This window comes from Myxocyprinus asiaticus, chromosome 2 (assembly GCF_019703515.2).
Source record: "Myxocyprinus asiaticus isolate MX2 ecotype Aquarium Trade chromosome 2, UBuf_Myxa_2, whole genome shotgun sequence".
NCBI lineage: Eukaryota > Metazoa > Chordata > Actinopteri > Cypriniformes > Catostomidae > Myxocyprinus > Myxocyprinus asiaticus.
Window position 1 is genome coordinate 61,467,857 of NC_059345.1, and position 23,229 is coordinate 61,491,085.

General features: G+C 40.7%; 1 protein-coding gene across 7 annotated transcripts in view; it reads left to right on the top strand.

Annotated features, from left to right (window-relative positions):
* The window catches only part of arhgef11 (Rho guanine nucleotide exchange factor (GEF) 11), a 121,359-nt gene that overhangs the window by 945 nt on the left and 97,185 nt on the right, over window positions 1-23,229 (top strand). For 3 of the 7 annotated variants that reach the window (XR_007899297.1, XM_051718289.1, XM_051718296.1), the window contains exons 2-3: window positions 7,434-7,650; window positions 23,114-23,205. Coding sequence is in view for 6 of the 7 variants with exons in the window: in XM_051718289.1 (XP_051574249.1) it covers window positions 7,436-7,650; window positions 23,114-23,205 (307 nt within the window). In the remaining variant the exon portion in view is untranslated. Of the gene's footprint in view, window positions 1-7,326; window positions 7,651-12,961; window positions 14,405-18,927; window positions 18,943-23,113; window positions 23,206-23,229 lie in introns of those variants that run through there. The other 4 variants (XM_051718301.1, XM_051718297.1, XM_051718294.1 and 1 more) reach the window with 4 other exon arrangements.

Below are 23,229 nucleotides of genomic sequence, written 5' to 3' on the forward strand. Positions count from 1 at the left end.
GTGTGGGGGGAAGGGGGAAACAGGCAGTTCAAGGGGGCACAAGGGGCAAGAGGAACAAGGCAATGTCAGTGAGGTTTGAGACCATGGCGGAGCCGGAGGGATGTAGAGCGAAGGCGATGCTGTAGGCTCGGAGGACCAAGCTGGAGCCAGAGGTTCAGAGGGCTGAGGTGGAGCTGGAGACCAAAGAGGCCAGAGCAGATCAGGCGGACGGCCAGGAGACCAGGGCAGATCAGGCGGACAGCCAGGAGACCAAGGAGTCCAGAGCAGATCAGGCAGACAGCCAGGAGACCAAGGAGACCAGAGCAGATCAGGCGGACGGCCAGGAGACCAAGGAGACCTCCTCAGGGTACGGTCTGGGTCAGGAGGTCTGGGAGGTGGCCGCAGGGCCGAGACAGGGTCAGGAGGCTTGGGAGGCGGTCGCAGGGCCGAGACAGGGTCAGGAGGACTGGGAGGTGGCTGCAGGGCCGAGACAGGGTCAGGAGGCCTGGGAGGTGGCCACAGGGCCGAGACAGAGTCAGGAGGCAGAGCCGCTGGAGGAGGGGTGGGCAGAGCCACTGTAAGAGGAGTCTCTGGTAAGGTGGACGGAACCGCTGAAGGAGGAGTCTCTGGAGGAGCTGGCAGGGCCGTTGGAGGAAGAGTCTCTGGGGGAGTGGGCTGAGCCGCTGGAGGAGGAGTTTCTGGGGGAGCGGGCGGGGCCGCTGGAGGAGGAGTCTCTGGGGGAGCGAGCGGAACGGCTGGAGGAGGAGTCTCTGGGGGAGCGGGTGGCACCGCTGGAGGAGGAGTCTCTGGGGGAGAAGGTGAGGCTTGACGAAGGCAGGCGGAGCCATGGAAGGCAGAGCCGTGGGAGGCTCGAGGGGCAGCTTTATAGAACGACATCTTGAGAAAGACACGTACATGCAAGCGGCTCTTTTTAGAACTTTTAACGTCCCATGGATGGACTTATATATATTTAAAGGATGCAGCTCCTGCCAGAATGCTGCAGGAAGCAGATAGGAGTCTCGCTGAGGCGCTGTTGTCAAGGCGACGAGCATCTGAAGCGAAGAACCCATTGCCGGCAGTGAGGCGGAGAGAATCTTCGCTGGAACACTGCAGGGGGCAGGAGAGTGTTTCACTGCGGGTGCAGAGAGTTAGGCGATGAATCGTCCTGTTGCATCTGCAGGGAAATCCGGTCCGCTGAAGGGTGTATGTCGACGGCGAAGAGGGCTTTTCGAGACGAGACATCGTCGTAGTCAAGACGATGCCAATCTTAAAGGAAGAAAATTCTGAAGAAATGGTGATTGATTTCAAAATGGTGATGTGAATGGTGATGGTTTTACTACAAATATCAAGGTTGAAATTTGCTTATTTTAGAAAAACCATGGTAAATTTATTACGAGGGAACGCAAATCTATTTCAAAGACAGGCAAAACTAATAGAGCACAACAGTGCCTGCCCACTTTTTCAGCTGTCTGGGTTCCCAAAGTATTTTCCGCATTTATTTCTTCCATTGACTATTTATAAAATCCTTCATAAAGAGTTGTAAGCCATGAACCAAACCAACAAGTTCCGAGGAGTATCACAAACTTTGTTTTAAGGCAAAAAAGTATTTGGAAAATGGACATAAATACAGGTACAAGGCTGTGTACTACCGTCTTTTATGAGGGCATGGATTACAATCCCACGAAGCATTGCGAATGATGTCATTGAATAAAAAACGATGGGAATATATAAATGATTGATTTTAGGTTGTTGATTATACTGTAAGCTGTACCATGGGTAATGTAGTTGTTTACAATGACCTTCGCTATCAAACACGATTTTTAAACAATGAAGTTGAAATAACGCAGATGGATGGCTTCAACAGCTATGGGTTATCTCTGCAGGTGTAACCAATTTCTGAAACTCTTTAAAAAATATCACTCTGCACCTTTCAGTAGAATATTCGGAGATAGCGCTTTGCTCCGCCTTCCCGCACCTATCATCAGGCATATATGCGGCGACGCACAGCGATATCTCAGAATATTCGACTGAAGGGTACAGAGTGATACTCAGCCCTTGTAGCGAAGATTCAGTAGTGCGGCCAGCTTACACAGCATTTAATTTCCTTCTTTCAGGGAACCGTGGTTACAGTCGTAATATTAATGTTCCCTTTCAAGTAGGTCATTTCAGTGCTGCATCGCTGATGCTATGGGGCATGTATACCATCACGCAGTGCTACTGATTCACACGTGCAACGATGCCTACTAGCCAATAGGGTAGTTAAAGACACCCACAGAATCTCCTCTTCGTATCATAATAAGAAAGAAGAAGTAAAATTATGAAAAGATGGATATACATGGCAATGACGCTATTGCAGGATGATTTAAATCACTGACACGTGTGAATACAGTGCATCCGGAAAGTATTCACAGCGCTTAACTTTTTCCACATTTTATGTTACAGCCTTATTCCAAAATGGATTAAATTCATTATTTTTCTTAAAATACTACAAACAATACCCCATAATGACAACGTGAAAGAAGTTTGTTTGAAATCTTTGCAAATTTATTAAAAATAAAAAAACAAAAAAAATAACGTACATAAGTATTCACAGCCTTTGCCATGACACTCAAAATTGAGCTCAGGTGCATCCTGTTTCCACTGATCATCCTTGAGATGTTTCTACAACTTGATTGGAGTCCACCTGTGATACATGCAGTTGATTGGACATGGTTTGGAAAGGCACACACCTGTCTATATAAGGTCCCACAGTTAACAGTGCATGTCAGAGCACAAACCAAGCCATGAAGTCCAAGGAATTGTCTGTAGACCTCCGAGACAGGATTGTATTGAGGCACAGATCTGGGGAAGGGTACAGAAAAATTTCTGCAGCATTGAAGGTCCCAATGAGCACAGTGGCCTCCATCATCCGTAAATGAAAGAAGTTTGGGACCACCAGGACTCTTCCTAGAGCTGGCCGCCCGGCCAAACTGAGCGATCGGGGGAGAAGGGCCTTAGTCAGGGAGGTGACCAAGAACCCGATGGTCACTCTGACAGAGCTCCAGCATTTCTCTGTGGAGAGAGGAGAACCTTCCAGAAGAACAACCATCTCTGCAGCACTCCATCAATCAGGCCTGTATGGTAGAGTGGCCAGACAGAAGCCACTCCTCAGTAAAAGGCACATGACAGCCTGCCTGGAGGACTCTCAGACCATGAGAAACAAAATTCTCTGGTCTGATGAAACAAAGATTGAACTCTTTGGCCTGAATGGCAAGCGTCTTGTCTTGAGGAAACCAGGCACTGCTCATCACCTGGCCAATACCATCCCTACAGTGAAGCATGGTGGTGGCATCATCATGCTGTGGGGATGTTTTTCAGCGGCAGGACCTGGGAGACTAGTCAGGATCGAGGGAAAGATGAATGCAGCAATGTACAGAGACATCCTTGATGAAAACCTGCTCCAGAGCGCTCTGGACCTCAGACTGGGGTGAAGGTTCATCTTCCAACAAGACAACGACCCTAAGCACACAGCCAAGATAACAAAGGTGTGGCTACGGGACAACTCTGTGAATGTCCTTGAGTGGCCCAGCCAGAGCCCAGACTTGAACCCGATTGAACATCTCTGGAGAGATCTGAAAATGGCTGTGCACCGACGCTCCCCATCCAACTTGATGGAGCTTGAGAGGTCCTGCAAAGAAGAATGGGAGAAACTGCCCAAAAATAGGTGTGCCAAGCTTGTAGCATCATACTCAAAAAGACTTGAGGCTGTAATTGAGCAAATACTTATGTACATGTGATTTTTTTTTCGTTTTTTATTTTTAATAAATTTGCAAAGATTTCAAACAAACTTCTTTCACATTGTCATTATGGGGTATTGTTTGTAGAATTTTGAGGAAAATAATGAATTTAATCCATTTTGGATCAAGGCTGTAACATAACAAAATGTGGAAAAAATGAAGCACTGTGAATACTTTATGGATGCACTGTATGTATTATGAAGGCACTAACCGAATGGGTAGTGAAAATTCATATAGGGTGATAGCTGACTGGCTTATGGAATGAGCATGAATATGTAGTGGAATGCGGTAACATTGTCTATGTTTTGGTTGGTTACGTCAGAATCACTTTGTAATGCATGGCCAATGGGCTACTGGCATTAGGGTATTTAAGCCCTTTTGACAGGCTACCTAGTATCTGTCATAGTCGAGAAACTGCTCCCTTCCTGTTCAGCACTACTGTGGAGGTATGTTTGTTAGCAGTGCAGCTTAGTGCTGTTCAGTGCCTCTGTTTTAGTAGTAACATTATGTTTTTTTGGATTTGTAGTGTGATTTTCGTGGGAAACTGCTTGAGTCAATTGAAACATACTGTGTGTGGCAGGCTGCTTGCTTCCAGGTAGGTTGTTTTGGTATTAATTATTGGGTTTCATTCAGAGTTTAAGAGATGTGGGCTAAGTTTGGCTATATTTTTGTTTCTAGTGCACTTCATATTTTCGGCGCTCCTGCTGTTTGCTGCATCAGCGCAGTTTAACGTAAACCGGTATCTTTGGTGCTGTTTGCTGCATCAGTGTAATGTAAATGGTATCGCACTCGCTCTTCATGCACTAAATCGGATAAAGCACCGGTAGGTGATTTATTTTGGTCTCTTTTTGAACATGACAATTTTGCTCTAAATTGTATTAATGCTTATCTGTTTTTAAGTAGGCCCTGGTGTGTGTACAAATGAGCGTTGGTTGAGCAACAACACTGAATGCCAGCTTTCCCCTGCTCTTCGAGCAGCGCTGTTTTGTTTTGATTTTGTTTGTTTCTCAGCCAGTGCGAGCTTGACTGTTTCGGTGAATATATATTTTAATTTATTTATTTATTTATTTATTTATTTATTTTTCGGGCAGACTGTTGTGTATATTGTACCACTATTGTGGTAACTGGGCGCTTTGAAATCTTGTGCGACTGTCTATCTAACCAAGTTTTCTTGGTTTCTTTTTTTTGCATTTGGCTGTGTAACTACATGTTTCTGTTGTTTATTGATTTATTGATTTTGTTGATTTTGAAGTTATTTTTGTGTTGAATTTATGTACTGCAGTGTTAGATTTGTGATCTTTATCATTATTAGTACTGTGTGTGTAAATTTGTTTATTATTTTATATATATATATATTATAATTTTTTTTTTTTTTTTGTAATTGGTGGTTTTCTCTTTATCTTGCAGGTGCTGAAGGTGCTTTCAGGTTGATTGACACAAACCAGTCTATAGGGTGAACATGAGACAAAATTTGCTTCTGAGTAATAATTTTAAATGGAAACCTTACGAGTTTCAACATCCAAATTGGGAAGTAATCCGCCGTTCTTTTGGCAACTAGAAATTAGTGGCTGTAAAATCTGCTGTGAGCATCGTCCATCGATATTTTCTCTATTGCATCTTTCACGAGAACATTTAATATCTCTGAAAGGAGATCTGGCACATCCCGTTACGGTGGAGGAAATAACGCCACTGAAACGTGGCGACCGCCTCACGAACTGTAGCACGTAGTCGTGCTTTGTGTCATGAAATAAACTCACTCACAGCGGCGGGTAAAGCGAGATTGCCATTAGGTGACGTGGAGGCTCCTAAAATGTATGTGTTGCGACATGGACAGTCTCCTGGCATGTTGCCAACGTGTTTAAGCACCGCAAGGCGACAGCGCCAGAGACCTGAGCTTTCACTGAATAGGGAGAAAGTGTAGTATATTTTTATCAAGTTGAGTATAAATTAATCAAGTATAATCAATGTTAATATAGCCATTTTATTCTACAATTATTTCTGATGGTCAAGCATGAATCTTAGTGTGTTTGTGTGGAGAAGCCTGTGTAGGAAAGGAGTGTGCTCACATATAGTAAACTGCTATCATGACTGCTGAGAAAATATGTTGAGGTTCCTCCACAGGTATCTCCTGTCCATTTCTTAAATGGCCTGGAGTCAAAGAATAGGATGATGGATAATGGTGACATGTATGGAATGTTTTGGCCACTTCTTGGTAGATGATCTGTATTTAAGCGGGTGCAAACCATTTTGCTGGAGTTGTTGTGCTTTGAGCAACTCTGCTTTTTTGTCTCTGATAATAATGTAATCTTCTGGCATCAAAACCCCAAGACTTCAAGAGTGATGTTTCACAAAGGTGGCAGAAGCCACAACAAAAGTCAAAAGCGGTTCGTGCAGCTCTGGAAAGAAAGGCACCGGCAGCGAAACTTGGATCCGTGGGGGAAAATGACAGTAAGCGTCTCACCAGAGCACGTACATGTTTCACTAATGAAGCCCACTGAAAAAGTATCCGTGACATAAACACCACCATGAATGATTGCAGCACACCGGAGCGAGCCGTCGGAGCAGGCAAGGCTGCTGGAGATGGGGAAGAGACGCAGGATCAAGCTGGCGAGAATCGCCTTAAATTTTTCCGCATTCTGCATCCTGTCCTCACTAGATATATGGAGGAGAGGGTAATGGCGTCAGCTTCCTCAGAAGCAAGCCCTTGAGCAAAGTGTTATGCTATCATGCGCTCGCAATAAACACGATCAATCTCAAGGAGCGTTGCGTACCTGGCAGGGATGCTGTTAGTGAGATGGCACCCCTTAACCCTTACCGGCCGGAGCGTTCAAATTTGGGAACAATTATTCCCATGGTTCCTGTCTCAGTATCTTTGCCGTCCAATCACCGATTTTATTTCTGAAAACTTTATTTACGATTGGTTAAGGGGTTACTGGGCATGAATAATAAATGTATCGTCATCAGCGTCATCCTCCCATTTGCCTGAGCGGAGCCAGAGAGGATATACGCCGGGAGATTACCTCCAGTGTTGGACTTACTTCTTCAAATTGAAAACTGAGGTTATTTAATGTGTTGTCAATATTGTCTATTGAAAGTCAAAATGTTTTAGTTACGAAGCATTTATTTGTAGGAGTAACGCTAGTTATTTCTGGAAAAAATGACATGACTGTCGGCGTTCATCGGACAGGCAGCTAGTCTCTATTTTTAAGCAAATTTCTGTGAAACTTGCTAAATAAACATTAGCTAGTAATACTATGTACATTTTTAACTAAATATCAATACTGTTTTCTTTTTTTGCCAGAAAAATCCGCCTTAAGTAATGTGAGGCAGAGAGCAGACACTGTTCAGACCTTTTTTGCTGTTCAGACCTGCCTGGAAACTGGCCTGCTAGTTAGATAAGTTATATTGCTTGTTGATTTTCCCATGTAATTAAAAAAAAAAAAAGGTAGATATCTTTCTATAATTTAGCAGATAGCCTTACCCATCCATCACACAGACGATTTTAGATTGTGTGTAGCTTCCTGTTCACAAGGAAAGTGTGAGAGGGCTGTCTGCAGTTGGACATTCTGCTTGGTCTGCAAGCCTTTGGTGACTATCCAGTGTATTGATTTGTGAAGAACACTGCTGGCTACCAATTGTTGGTTTTCTTTTTTTTTTTTTTTTTTCTCTCTGTTGTAGAGATGGATAGAGACTATGGTTCCCTGCTCAGCACCCTCAAGAGGAGGCAGCTGACTGCTGATGAGCTTAGGTTCATAGCAGAGGAGGACATGGTTCATGAGGGCATGAGCACACAGGAGGAAGATCTGCTGGACCAGAAACTACTTCAGGAAGACCCGGACCATGAGGAGATGGAGGGTGAGATGGAACCTGATCCCCAGCCAAGACCATCAACTGGGTATGTATGAATGTGTATGTATTGTTTGTTTCTGTTTCTCATATGGCTGATACTCACAGTAACACTAACACTGTTACTCTTATTATTTTGGGTATGGCTAGCCATTGTCGCACAGGTCCCAAGTCAGCTAGAAAGTGTAAACACTTCCCTGACTGTTTCTTATCCCTCGTACTCTGACATCGATTCACAAGCACCAAAACCTCTCCAATTTAAGCCTAGCCATCCATTTGGTATTGACTTAGGTAGCCTGCGTCAGGGTGTGCGGTCAACCTCCAATATGATGTTGCGAGAAATTGACTTTTTCATGCTGTTTTTTTTTACTCGGGCTGTAGTTGCTGAGATATGCAGCTTTACAAACCATCAGGTGTGGGAGCTCATCCTAAACTGTCACTCATATTCCAACTACCAAGGAGCTTGGATGGAGGTGACCCCCGATGAATTTTACAAATTCCTTGGGATGCTCATTTACATGGGGTTTTCAATTCTCCCTGATTCCCATCATCATTGGGAACCAAGTTACTTCAGGGCTCGTGGGCGAGGGGATTTGTTGCGTGACGGCTACAAGGCTCTCTTAGCAGCTCTACATGTTGTAGACCCTACCCCAGAGGATAATCAGGATTGCCTTAGGAAATTGCATTATATTATGGACCACCTCAAACAAAAATGCCAGCAGCTCGTTCAGCCAAGTTGCTAGAGCACCACAGGGAATAGATGTAAACTTTGTGTAAGCATATCTTGACGGCAGTTCAGTAGAAAAATTCAGAAGTAGTGCAGAGTACAAGGGAGAGATAGCACTGTGCGTGGCCATATATATGGCCGATGATATGCATGGGAGGTGGAGCACAAAGCGCTATCTGCCAATTAAAACTGGTGAGATTTTAAAGAGTTTCATAGATTGGTTACACCTGTGGAGATAACCCATAGTCAGTGACGCAGCATTGAAATTACTGACTTGGAAGGGAACCTCGTAGCTCACAGTAGGTCTGTCTTTAAAGGTTTGTTATCATTGAAAATCAATTGTCTATGGGATAATTCATGGGATTTTTACTTCCGGAACCAGACTGCTGTGCTCAATTACGAAGGAACGCTAAACTTATTGCGAGGGCACGCAAAAATATTTCAGAAAAAAATTCCCGCAGTGTACTCTATGAGAGAATTTTCATATTTGATACGCTGTAATACGTAGATTGATTACGGCGATGGAAACAAAATTCTCAGAGTTGGTCATGAGTGGCAGAAGTTGAGAGATGGATCGATTATTTGGAGTCATTGGAAAGGGAATTATCCGCTAATCCGCCCGCTTCCAAAACAGACGTGGAACACATTTTGGAAAAAATTGAATATTTTAAAAATATGAGCCGAAGGAATAACATACGGATTGTTGGAATTTCTGAACATGAAGAGGGCAGAGATATGGTGAAATTCCTGGACGAGCTCTTCCCGAGTCTGCTCGACATAACAGGCCATAAACTGGAAATCGAGCGAGCTCACAGAGTCCCAGTCCCTGAGGGAGACAGGCCCCGATCAATTCTGGGCAAATTTCTGAGATCATCTGATAAAGATCTCATGTTGCGCCAGGCGAGGAGCAAGGGAAAGCTTTCTTGGAGGAGTCACAATATTTTCTTGTTCCCGGACTTTGCAAGTTCGACAAGAGAGAAACACTATCGGTTCAAGGAATGTAAGAAACTCTTACAACAAATGAAGATCGCTTTTGCACTGATGTTTCCAGGCAAACTGAGAATAGACACCAGGGATGGCAGCAAAGTTTTTACATGTCCCAAACAGACACTCTCCTTTATAAATACATTGGAGTGAGTAAGCCATTTGATGTTTCTTATATTAGTGGACTGACTCACTGTTCAGTGACTTGATTGTCTGAGGAATCTGGGTGCCATTTTTGTTTCTTTTTGCGTTGGCTCCGCCTAGCAGCTGGAGTTTGTTTTGTGGCATGACTCCTTCAAGAAACATTTGCATTGACGGAAGATTGCTTTTACACTAAAGTTCCTGGCCAGATTGAGAATGGACACTATGGATAACCGCAAAATGTCTACATGCTCACATAATGGATGTCTTTTCATGATGTACTTTTTTATGCGGCCTCTGAGTGAGTTTGGCTCTTGATCATCCGAGGAACTGGGATGCCTGTTTTGTTTCTTTTCATGCTGGTTCCGCCTAGCAGCTGGAGTTTGTTTTTGTGGAGTATTTTCGTGAGACATTGGAATGATTTCGTCATCTGCTGCACTCATAACGGCCGGCTCACTGTCTGTCTGAAGAAACTGAATGGCTTTATATCAGCTGGAAGTTGTTTTGTGGAGGAACACACCTTCAAGACAGTTCTGTGAATGAATCTACATGTTCTTTGTGTTTATTCTGCCTGTTGGCTGGGGTCTGTTTTTCAAAGTATTTTCTGTTATGTAATTTTGCCTCAAATTTGTGCAGAAGCACCAGACTTGAGCAAGCCAATGGCAAAGTTGTCACGGGGGCTCTCGCATGCGTACATGGACCTTTTGAGTTTAGAAGGATTGACGCTGGTTGGCACTGTCGTGCGCGGGGTTAATGCGCACGTTTTTCTTTTTTCTGTTTGTTTTGTTCGGGGGGATGTTCGGGGTATTATTGTTGCTCTAATTGGGAATGTGGTCTTTATAATCTTATTTTTGACACACAATTTATTTTTTCTATTATATCAATATGTCAATTGTTAATATAAGTGGGATATCTTTCTCCACATGGAATGTGAATGGGTTGGGGCACCCCATAAAAAGGACGGTTATTTATTTTCTTAAGTGCAAAAAATATGGTATAGTGTTTCTTCAAGAAATGCATCTTTCCCCGCAGGAAGCTGAATATTTTGGGAAGTTATGGGGTGGACATGTTTTCTTTAGTGCTGGCTCAAGTAAGAGTAGGGGAGTCATTATATTGATAAACATCTACAATTAAAATGTCTCAAACAGAGTAAAGATAAATTAGGAAGAGTCATTATTGTTTTAGGGTAAATTCAGGGGCAAAGGTTGATTTTGGCTAATATCTACACACCTAATGCTGATGATCAAGGCTTTTTTATAGATCTTGAAGGGATGTTGCAAGCCGCTGGCACCCCTCATGATGTAATATTGGGAGGAGACTTTAATCTTTTGATGGACTCAGTCCTTGATCATAGTGAAGCAAAAGTGTGCAAGCCCCCAAGAGCAACATTGACGCTTACAGGATGTGTAAAAATCTTGGTCTTACAGATATTTGGAGACTTTTGAACCCATCTGGTAGGGACTATAAATTTTTTTCATCAGTCCATAAGATTTATTCTAGAATAGTCTTTTTATATATATATATATATCTAAGTCCCTCATTTCATCTGTTGTTGATTGCTCAATTGGAAACATCTTAGTCTCAGATCACGCCCTGGTGAGTTTTGAGGTGTTGCCACATACGGAGAAAGAGAAATCATATAGTTGCCGCCTTAATGTATCCCTTTTGCAAAATCCTGATTTTCAACAAGTGTTAAAGACTGAAATCAATGTTTATATGGAGACCAACTGGTCTTCAGTATCCTCTGTGGGCGTGGCTTGGAAGGCACTTAAGGCAGTTCTTAGGGGTCGGATCATACAGTATGCCTCCTTCACCAAAAAATCCAAAGCACGAGAACTCGTGGAGTTGGAAGGGAATGTTAAAAGTGCCGAGGCAGAGCTGAAGCACCGAATGTCATCTAATGGCCTCAGAGAATTTACCCATTTGAAATACAGATATAATACTATTTTGTTGTGGAAAGTGGAGTTTTGGTTATTCAGGGCAAGACAGTCATACTTTGAGTCGAGGGACAAAGCAGGGAAGCTTTTGGCTAGATAAAGCAGAGAGAATCTTTTTCTACCATTCCCTCAGTGAAATCTGCTGGTGGTGAAATATTTACCTCTGCTATTGATATTAATAATGCTTTTTAAAGAATTCTATCTCTATAATTCCACGTCTTCGTCTACTGATGAAGATATTAGAAATTTTGTGGAACCATTAGAACTCCCTAAACTGACGACTGAGCAAAAACTTTATCTTGATTCTGAGATAACCTTGGATGAGCTTGACGAGGTAATTAAGGCCCTGCCTACAGGCAAAGCTCTGGGGCCAGATGGCTTTGCCGCTGAATTTTTTAGATCTTATGCTACAGAACTGGCTCCACTTTTGTTAGAAGTTTATACGGAATCATTAAAGAATGGAAAGCTTCCGCCAACCATGACACAAGCCCGGATCAGTCTGATTCTTAAAAAGGACAAAGATCCAAGTGAGTGTAAAAGTTACCAGCCAATTTCCCTGATCCAGCTAGATGTAAACATTTTGGCAAAAATTCTGGCTAACCGATTAAGTAAAGTTATGACATCTCTTATACATGTAGATCAGGTGGGGTTTATTAGGGACGGCAACTCTTCTGACAACATTAGGCGTTTCATTAATATCATGTGGTTAGTGGCGAATGATCAGATTCCGGTTGCTGCCATCTCACTTGACGCCGAAAAGGCGTTTGATATGGTAGAATGGGATTATCTTTTTAAGATTTTGGTAATATATGGGTTCAGAAATACTTTTATTGGATGGATTAAGTTACTTTATAGACACCCTGTAGCGGCGGTACAAACAAATGGATTAATTTTAGATTATTTCACTCTGGATAGGAGCACTCGGCAGGGTTGCCCTCTTTCCCCATTATTGTTCTGTCTTGCCCTGGAACCTTTAGCAGCCATGATAAGAAAGGAGGATGATTTTCCAGGGGTGGTGGCGGGAGGTGTGGCGCATAGCTTTTACTTTACGCAGATATTTTATTCATTTCCGACCCCACTAGATCTATGCCTATACCATGCCTAAATCCGCCACTGATAATAACAATGTATATATGAATAATTACAGTGTAGGTAGAGTGACAGCTCTTGTTACTCGTAGCAGACTCTTGCAGGAAAAATGTAAACAACAACAATTTAATCAGTACTCCCTGGTGGTCTAGTAGTTTGGATTCGACGCTCCCAATGCTGTGGTTCAGGTACGATTCCTTATCAAGGAATGGTAATTGTTTCAAATTGTAATTAAAGTCAGTTCTTATTTGGGGGTAGATATCAGTAGTGCTTTCTCTTTGATTGCTGTGTGCCCCCTGACTTGCTTGGCCAATGAATTGCTAGCAGAGTAGAGTATAATAATATATTATTGCCTTGGGCACATGGAATAAAAATCTACTCAGCCTACACTCATTTAAAAAAGCAGTAATATTCATCTCCGCTGGATAACTTCACAAAGTATCAGAATCCAACTGATAGAGGGCGACCGAGAGTCAGTTTAGCCGTCCTAGTGGTCAAACATAAACCCAGGGATGTCGGTATTATTCCAGAATGGCGAACCTTTGGACGTTGATATAAAACTACAGTTAAATACCTACGAAACACACACATCTGAGGAAACACTGATGGCGTATCTGCTTTAAAGGTCCTGCAAGAGACGGCTGCAAAAGACGGGACAAGCCAAGATCCAAGCCGTTCAGGAGCCGTTCAAGGATCACATGAATCTTATTTGGCAACCAAACGAGTGTGTGTAAATCGACAAATTTCGGCCAGTAGTTGCACCCCAAAACAAAGGCGAGACGTGGTGAGTTAATAGCATTGCAAGAGCTGAAAATCGCTTCTGGATCGTGTAATTACACTGCACACTAGCCTTCCTTCGCTCGTGCGTGTAGGTGAAAGGCAGCGGCCGCTTGAGTTGCGCTCGCTTGCGGCGCTTATCCGTACGCAGCGTCGGGGATGCGAGTTTCTAGCGTATTTCATCGAGCCGGCGGTTTGTCCATGGTGGTTATGGCTGAACACGAGAATCGGTGGATTTGCGCATCGCACATTAATGTAGAACGTGTTTAGTGCATTGAGCTTCAGATGGTCTGTAGTAGTCTAAATGTCACCTCTGTAAATCTGGCTGCCTGTGTATTAAGATTGGAGTGGTTTAATGCACTTTATTTCTCTGCTACCACAGTGGGTTATGTACTTGCATACATCCTGATCTCCAGCCTTTGGTTTTATTAAAGCTGGTTTCCCATGGGTTGTTTTTTATAACATCAACTTGAACCGCACTGAGATCACTTGCTCCAAATACCAGAGTAACCTGTTAAACACTGAAAGCTGTTGGACCAATTGACTGTGACGCATACATAGTCTGCATCTTCTTTATACACTGAATTTGGTCATGCTTTCATCATGCTTTTGGTCAAGCTTTCACTATTAGATAATTTTTTTTGATTTGTGTTGGAAGCTCATTTATAGTGTCGAGTTCTTTGGTTATGTTTAAGTAAAGTTGTTGACATCATCGCAGGCTGTTAATTTTAAAGTGAAAGATGATTCAGTCTTCAGGAATTGTTGTTCAAATCAGCCGGCCAGACACAAAGTTGAAGCTGCAGAGATAATACTGCAATATTGACTCTCTGTGTTGCGCAAGTGCTTAGTTGTTAACACTACCAAATACATGCAATTAAAGTGAATTTGGGGTAACTGGGCTTATGTGGACGGCTCAAATTGCTTTATCAAATGGAGCTATGATGAGGAGGACCACTGTGTTGTCCCAAATTAAACTTTGACCCCTGCAGTGGTGTCAGAAGCACAGGACTCATCTCAAGGAGTGGAAAGAGGAGATCCAACTGAAGCTTCATTAATGACATAAGCTCAAACTGATAAAAAATCACTACAAACAACCTCTGACAGTTTGCGGCCATGAGTGTTCGACATCCTACCTCCACACTGGACAGGTAAGAAACCATCACAGGATGGCACAGATCAACCAAAAATGTTTTATTTATTTTAAAAAATTATTTTTTATGGCCAATACAGATTATTTTTGTTTAAATGTCCAATAACATTGTGATTGTTGTTGACACAAATATAAAAAATAATAACCTCCAGACTACAGCAGTGAAGATTAGAAATGTATAATAGTTATTATTAATGCAATATTCTTAAACTCAACTAGCAATAGACCAATGCAAAGGCCAGGCAGATTAATTGGACAATATTTGGAGATAATTTTGAAGATTATTGCATTGGCCAATATTTGTTATTCTTTTTAGAGAATTTGAGTGAAAAATTATGTTGTGTGGATTTCAGTTCAGCAATCTTGTATACATTTAATTTGCTGTAATTGTATTATATATTAGTCAACTTTATATTGGCTACCACTCTCAATCTTTTCGCCGTTAGCCTTTGTAAATCTGTCGACCGCTAATCTCAACATTTTCACTTAATAACTATTTACAGCATTGTGGCATACCACATGATTTTTCCACTTTTAAAGAGGATGAAGTCAGAATTAGCCTACTTTCTGTGATAATTGACATGGTCACAAATGCTATCGATAGAGCTTGACCTGGTACTGAGCCTGGAAAGTTCCTTGGTATGAAATGTTGAGCTTACTGGTGCTGTTTATTGGGAGACCTGATGTTAAATTTAAGTAGAGGGGGGGCGGATTATTGGTCTCTAAACTTGTTTTTCCTGACTTTTGCTTTAAATTAAATCTGAACTTGGACCTACCTGATAAAAGAGAACAACACAAGCAGTCTTGATCATTTGTTTACAGAGAATACACTGGTCCAGTTGAAAGTTATTGTGCTCTCACAAGGTTTAAGTTCAGACAGTTAAAGGGATAGTTCACCCAAAAATGAAAATTCTCTCATCAGTTACTCACCCTCATGACATTCCATATGTGTATGACTTTCTTCTGCTGAACACAAATGAAGATCGTTAGAAAAATATCTCTGCTCTGTAGATCCATACAATGCAAGTGAATGGTGACCAGAACTTTGAAGGTCGAAAAAGCATATGAAGGCAGCATATACAGTTGAAGTCAGAAGTTTTCATCCACTTTTTTTTAACCACTCCACAGATTTAATATTGGCAAACTATAGTTTTGGCAAGTCATTTAGGACATCTACTTTGTGCATGACACAAGCAATTTTTTCCAACAATTGTTTACAGACAGATTGTTTCACTTTTAATTGACTATCACAATTCAGAAGTTTACATGCACTAAGTTAACTGTGCCTTTAAGCAGCTTGGAAAATTCCAGAAAATGATGTCAAGCCTAATTTAGCTTCTGATAGGCTAATTGGAGTCAATTTGAGGTGTACCTGTGGATGTATTTTAATCCCTACCTTCAAACTCAGTGTCTCTTTGCTTGACATCATGGGGAAATCAAAGAAATCAGCCAAGACCTCATAAAAAAATTGTGGACCTCCACAAATCTGGTTCATCCTTGGGAGCAATTTCCAAACGCCTCAAGGTACTATGTTCATCTGTACAAACAATAGTACGCAAGTATAAACACAATGGGACTATGCATCCATCATACTGCTCAAGAAGGCGATGCATTCTGTCTCCTAGAGATGAACATAGGACCTTTTGTGAAGATGTTGGAGGAAACAGGTAGACAAGTATCTATATCCACAGTAAAACGAGTCCTATATTGACATAACCTGAAAGACTGCTCAGCAAGGAAGAAGCCATTGCTCAAAAACCGCCATAAAAAAGCCAGACTACAGTTTTCAAGTGCACATGGGGACAAAGATCTTACTTTTTGGAGAAATGTCCTCTGATCTGATGAAACAAATATTTAACTGTTTGGCCATAATGACCACCGTAATGTTTCAAGGAAAAAGGGTGAGGCTTGCAAGCTGAAGATCACCAACCCAACTGTGAAACATGGGTGTGGCAGCATCATGTTGTGGAGGGGCTTTGCTGCAGGAGGGACTGATGCACTTCACAAAATAGATGACATCATGAGGAAGGAAAATTATGTGGAAATATTGAGGAATATTCAGGAAGTTAAAACTCAGTCAGAAATGGGTCTTCCAAATGGACAATGACCCCAAGCATACCTCCAAAGTTGTAGCAAAATGGCTTGAGGACAACAAAGGCAAGGTATTGGAGTGGCCATCACAAAGCCCTGACCTCAACCCGATATAAAATTTGTGGGCAGAGCTGGAAAAGCGTGTGCGAGCAAGGAGGCCTACAAACCTGACTCAGTTACACCAGTTCTGTCTGGAGGAATGGGCCAAAATTCCAGCAACTTATTGTGAGAAGCTTATGGAAGGCTACCCAAAACATTTGACCCAAGTTAAGCAATTTAAAGGCAATGCTACCAAATACTAACAAAGTGTATGTAAAGTTCTGACCCACTGGGAATGTGATGAAAGAAAATAAAAGCTGAAATAAATAATTCTCTCTACAATTTGACATTTCACATTCTTAAAATGAAGTAGTGATCCTAACTGACCTAAGACAGGGAACGTTTTCTATGATTAAATGTCAGGAATTGTGAAAAACGGAATTTAAATGTATTTGGCTAAGGTGTATGTAAACTTCTGACTTCAACTGCAAGTAATCCATACGACTAAGTCATTTTTGTTTACCATAAATCTCCTCTTTCACTTTCACTTCCCCATTCTTTTCTACTGTTTTGGTGATTTGCATTCTTCGTGCATAGCGCCACCAACTGGGCAGGGAGAGAATTTGAAGTAAAAAAGGTCTTAAATATTGATCTGTTTCTCACCCACACCTATCATATTGCTTCTGAAGATATAGATTTAACCACTGGATTACTTTTATGCTTCAGTCGTATGCTTTTTGGACCTTCAAAGTTCTGTCCACCATTCACTTGCATTGTATGGACCTACAGAGCTGAGATATTCTTCTAAAAATCTTTGTATTCAGCAGAAAAAAAAGAAAGTCATACACAGCTAGAATGGCATGAGGCTGAGTAAATGATGAGAACATTTTAATTTTTGGATGAACTATCCCTTTAATGCTTCCCTCAGATCAGTGACTCCTATCCTCTATATAACAATACAGAATTTTCCCCATCCATCCAGTGTGCCTTGTTTTCCTTGTTTCTATTTTTAAAACCTCAGCAGTTTCTGTTACAGCAGTGTGTTTGTGTTTATTAGAAGATCTGCTATGGCACACTAAATGAATGTGTTATCATCTGAAGTTTGTCTGTTAACAACTAGCCATTGGAAATTTCTCTGAAATTTCTCTTCATGATTTTGGATCCACACATTGTCTGTGTCTTGTATATGTGCACCTCATTTTCTCTCTGAGTGTCCTGTTCTCTGTCTCAATGTCTTTCTCTCACTCTCACTTGTTTTTCCTGTGTGTCCACTTCCTGTGTCATGTGCTTGTGACTGCAGGGAAGCTGTTAAGAAACAAACTCACCTGCACAGGTATGATGACTCAACTCAAAACATACGACATCTATCAACGATTAACTAAAGATTTCTGCAGCTAATTGGCTTGCAGTTGAGTAATGATAATTATTTAGCCTAACTGATTTTATAGAGATCGACTACGTTTATATGGACACTTGAAAGCATCTTATTGTGAGAAAGCAGCTTTCCCATTTACATGCAGTGTATACTGTAAATTACGTAATCTGTACTTCCATATACATACAGCTCGGTTAGTAAGTAGCTTTCTCCACAGCAATGTGGTTTTCCCACGATGCTTGTGTTAATAACAAACATGGCATCCAAGTAAGACTTTGCTATTTTTTTCTTTGTTGCTTCGCTTTATTTCCAGATATTCCAGAGTTGTTGCATATGGGGTAATGGGGTTTCCCTTTTAGGTAAAACTCTGGGATTCCCCGAATGTACAAGCGCATATACACAAACGTGAGGGACGCTCGATATTTTACTTTGTAAAATAAATGGATATAGTTTAGTGTATGTGCTTTTCCCAGTGTACTCCCAGAAATGTTGAATTCTTTCTGCTGTGTTGACTTGTTGTTGGGCTTCATCCTATGACGTTTGTTATCCGGTCTGTTCACACACATGCGCACTCTTCAGACACCCATCAGAACACCACTTATGTGTTTACATGACCACATAAGCTGTGTTCTCGAGGATATACCTGTGTGTGTTAAACCGGTTTCTCTTAATCCCTTTAATGGCGTAAGAAAATCTACGTTCTCATTTACATGACATTTCAGAACGCTGCTTTCTGCAAAAATCCTGGAATAAATAGTTTTCTTAAGTGCATGTAAACATGGTCATTGTGTTTTTGAGCTGTGAATTGCACCAGTTTCTTCTGATTTATGAGAAGTAACACTGATTGTAAACATTTGCTCATGGCATTCATACATTCTGTTTCTATGCCTTTCACTGTGTCAGTCTGTTTTCATGGTGTCCGTTTCTCATGCTGTGTTTTGCTTGATTCTCTGTTTATTTTGGTGTCTTATCTCTCACTGTAATACCTTTCTTTTCTTTTTCATGCTTCCTTTTAGTCCTTTTGCTGCTTGGTGAGTTCTTCCATTTTTCTGATAATTTTATTAGTGTTTTGTTATAGTCTAATTAGGGATAGACCGATATTTGGCCATTAGGGGTGGGAGATATGACCAAAATCTTATATCAGGATAGATCGCGATATAGTAAAATATTTCTGGAAAATCAGTTAAAACATTTATATATGAAATAACCATATTATGTCTGTTTCTGGATAATCCAGTCATTGAATTAAATACTTTATAAATAAAAACTACTTTTAATCTTCTCTTTATTTGGAACTTGTCGAACAAAGTAAAAAATAAAAATAATTTAAAAAAAATAACTTGGTTTTTAATCAGCTTTAATCAAAATTTCACATGGATGTGACATGTTGTTGACCAATATTATTATTATTATTATTATTATTATTATTATAAACTTTCCTCAAACTCAACATTATCTTAAAGCATTGCAAAGAAAATAATACATAAGTGAAAAAAATAAACACATGCTCTTAATGATTTAAGACATCTCTATAGAGAATATATGAATATCTGAAGGCAAACATTGCCGGGTTGTTTCCTATTATTTAACAGAATTGGAACAGAATTTTAGTAATTTAATAGAATTGTTTAGTTTAACCGTGTAAAGCCTGACATATGAAAGAAATGTCAGAAAATTCAAGAATTTTTTTTCATATACGAAGAGGTCACATCCGTAATGCCCGTTTTCCCCAATTTATGTGAAAACGACAATGAATAAAAAATAAATATTACATGTTCTTAGGAGTGCCAACCCTTCTAAATTCTGTGGCTATTATTATTTTTGAATTGTGCATTTTTACAAATTGCGTGGTCTCCCAGAATCTTCCATTTTTTTTTCACATCTGTAATGCAAGCTCATGTCCCGAACTAAACTGGGAAAAAAACTTGTCCAGTCTGAAAATATTCTGATGTCTGGACTCTATCTGCAGGGTCTATGATTATACATAAAAATATTTTGATATACTGGTAATGAGTACTTAAGTTAAATTTCATATTTTCACTGCAAATGTCACATCCATAAAGCTGGAATTGTAAAACATTTTTCGCTGGGTCTCTGGAACTTATGGTAAGATGACTTCATAATAGCTTGTAATGTAAAATAGTGAGATGTTTATAATGACAGAGCAGGCTGCATATATGAATATTCACAGAAATATTAATTCACACTTTAAATATATCTTATAAAACATATATGACAGAATTTGCAAAGTGCTTTTTTTGTGGTGGGCATGAATGGAATGGAATGATTTTAGAGAGATACCTCAAAAGCCTGTTGTATCATATTTGATACATGGATTTCAAATGGGGTCTTTCAATAAAATAATATGCACATTTTTAACCAAGCACAAGTTGCTTATGTTCAGCATATACTCATTTTAAAATATCAGTGACAGAATAATTATTAAAGTCACTTTTCGCGTAAGTCCGCCCCCATTTTAAATAGATCGATATAAACATTGAAACCATTTTACCATAGATTGTTTGGCTTGTCAGTTTGAACAGAGAGTGAAACAGGAGCCGACAAACGTTGGATATCATGTTTGATGCACACGGTGTTATAGTGGCGGTTAGAATGTCGGGCTGTCTAGCCGCTTGATGTTTGACTTACTTTTATAGTGCTTTAAGGTAAAAAAAAAAAAAAAAAATCAAAGTTTTGTCACCTGCACTGTGATTTTGAGTTGCACGAGTGATTCCGCTCTGTGCTCCCCTGTCTTTGGAGTGCAAATTTCGGAAAGCCTGCTAGACTCGCGTGCACTTGCATGCGTCAGAGATAGCACTCACTACACTAATGTTAAACACAGTTGCACAGATGTGAAGTCTTGCAGTGTTTCACCTAGAATGTTTTCAGCAGCGGTGCTGTTTTGCGCATGTCCACAAGCCCGCAATGCCAGACCTGTATTATCGCATTGAAATGCACATTTGACAGTACAGCATTGATTTTGAAGTTGGGATGCAGATGAAAATTTTGAAATTAACAACAGTAACATCCGTGGAAATATCTTATTTTTATATGGCTAAATTGAAATATTCTGACAGTGTGACTAAATTGGGTCTTTACAGATTACTCCTACAAATTAAACTACAGCCATGTCTTGGGATTTCTGAAGGCAAAGAAAATAACTTACATTTTCCTACAATCAGAGAGCAATACAAGAGTACAGATTTTAAACAGATGGAAAACTGATAGCTTGGTCCATAATTATGAAAATGCACCATAGTTCTTCCTAGTATCCATAGTTTTAACAATGATATTTGTAATTGTAATAGTTCATGGTAACCAAGTAAAACCATGTATGGCTCCTCACTACCATGGTATCTGTGTTTACTATATAAAGAACTATGGCATTTTTATAATGGAAAAAACAGCAGTCTAAATACATTTTAGAAAATTCTTCTGCTACAACTACCATAGGTAATACTGTACAGTTAGTGTTACTACAGTAAATGTATGGTACATTTTTGTAAGCTTTGCGATATGTGAATTGAAAAGCCTTCTAATTTATGTTTTCTTTGTCAGTGCCATTTAGAATATGGGGGACTGTTTGTTTTAAACTAGTTTCATCACCGAGACATGGGAGTTTTGCAACAGACAATTCTGTACCACATTCAAATGGGTTCCGCAATCCCTGCCATGCATCTCACTGATTTACAAGCGCATTTAAAATAGTCTGTTGTTTGGTTTGGAGACCAGTCCACGAATTACCGCACCTGCTCTGCCCTTGTGCTGCTATGCCGTGTTGTGAATTGACCCGTGTAGTGCTGTTTCATTCCGCATTTGACAGGGGAAGGCTCATTTATATTCACTAGGAAAGCACTAACTGATTGTTCAGTGAAACGTTGCGATCCCTGCCATCCTACGTTTCAGAATTGAGCTCACGGGCCACTTGAAATTAAGCGAGTTTGACACGTGTTGTTATGTAGTGACATCACTGAGTAAGTGCGTGCGTTTGTGTGTGTGTGTGAAGGGGCCCCTTTTGCAGTGTACAAAGCACACAGCTGACTGGGGCTGGCAAGCATTGTTGCGTCAAGAATATATATATATATATATATATATATATATATATATATATATATATATAAAATTATATAAAATATATTATTTTTCTCCCCAATTTGGAATGCCCAATTTCCCCAATGCTTTCTAAGTCCTCGTGGTTGTGTAGTGACTCGCCTCAATCCGGGTGGCAGATGATGAATTTCAGCTTCCTCTGCGTCTGAGACCGTCGAACCATGCATCTTATCATGTGGCTTGTTGAGCGCATTACCGCTGAGACATGTGGAGGCTTCACGCTATTCTCCGCTGCATCCACGCATAATTCACCACTCGCCCCACGAGAGCGAACCACATTATAGTGACCATGAGGAGGTTACCCCATGTGACTCTATCCTCCCTAGCATCAGGGCCAATTTGGTTGCTTAGGAGACCTGGCTGGATTCACTCAGCACGCCCTGGATTCAAACTCGCGACTCCAGGGGTGGTAGTCCGCATCTTTACTCGCTGAGCTACCCAGGACCCCCTTTGCGTTGAGTATTAAATGAACTTGTGAAACCCCAACAGTGTCTCTCATAATTCACCAGTGGCGCAGCACCTCTGCAAAATGCATATAGGGGAAACAATGTGCTTATGAAGTGCCTAATGCAAGAGGAAAGTCATAGAATCTTTTTAATTATATTGAAATTTTCAATGCTGGAAAAACCCTGTCCATGTCTCTTAAATTCTCTCAGTCTCACGTCAACCTGCCCACTGATAGATACGCACACGTCATGCACATGGATATTTACATATCACGATATACACTATAAAGCAAAATTTGTATCGATTACACTTTATATCGTCGGCACGATATATGTGTAGTCATATCGCTGGCCATTTTGAGAGCCGCAAGGCCATTCCAAAATGTAACAATGGATAATGCATATTTTTTGCATTAAATATTTTTTGAATGAGTTCTTATTAAATAAGAATACTCTATAATTTTGTGAGCTCCAAAATACTTCCCCTTTTGCTCATATTGAATTTTCCTTGATTCACCAACTGTAATTGTTTTGCATCGCACAATAATTTTGTGTCCACTGTCCTTATCTACGTAATATTTTTTCCATTTTCCCCTTCGTGTTTGTTGCCACATTAGTTTTGACCTCATGATTCTGTCTTTCAAAGGTTGAGCAGTTTGACATTAGGAGACTCTGAGCGCAGGTCCTCTCTTGGCCAAGAGAGGGAGACACTACCAGATCTCCCTTCAGAGAGCACGGGTAAAGCAAGCAAATGTATTGTAT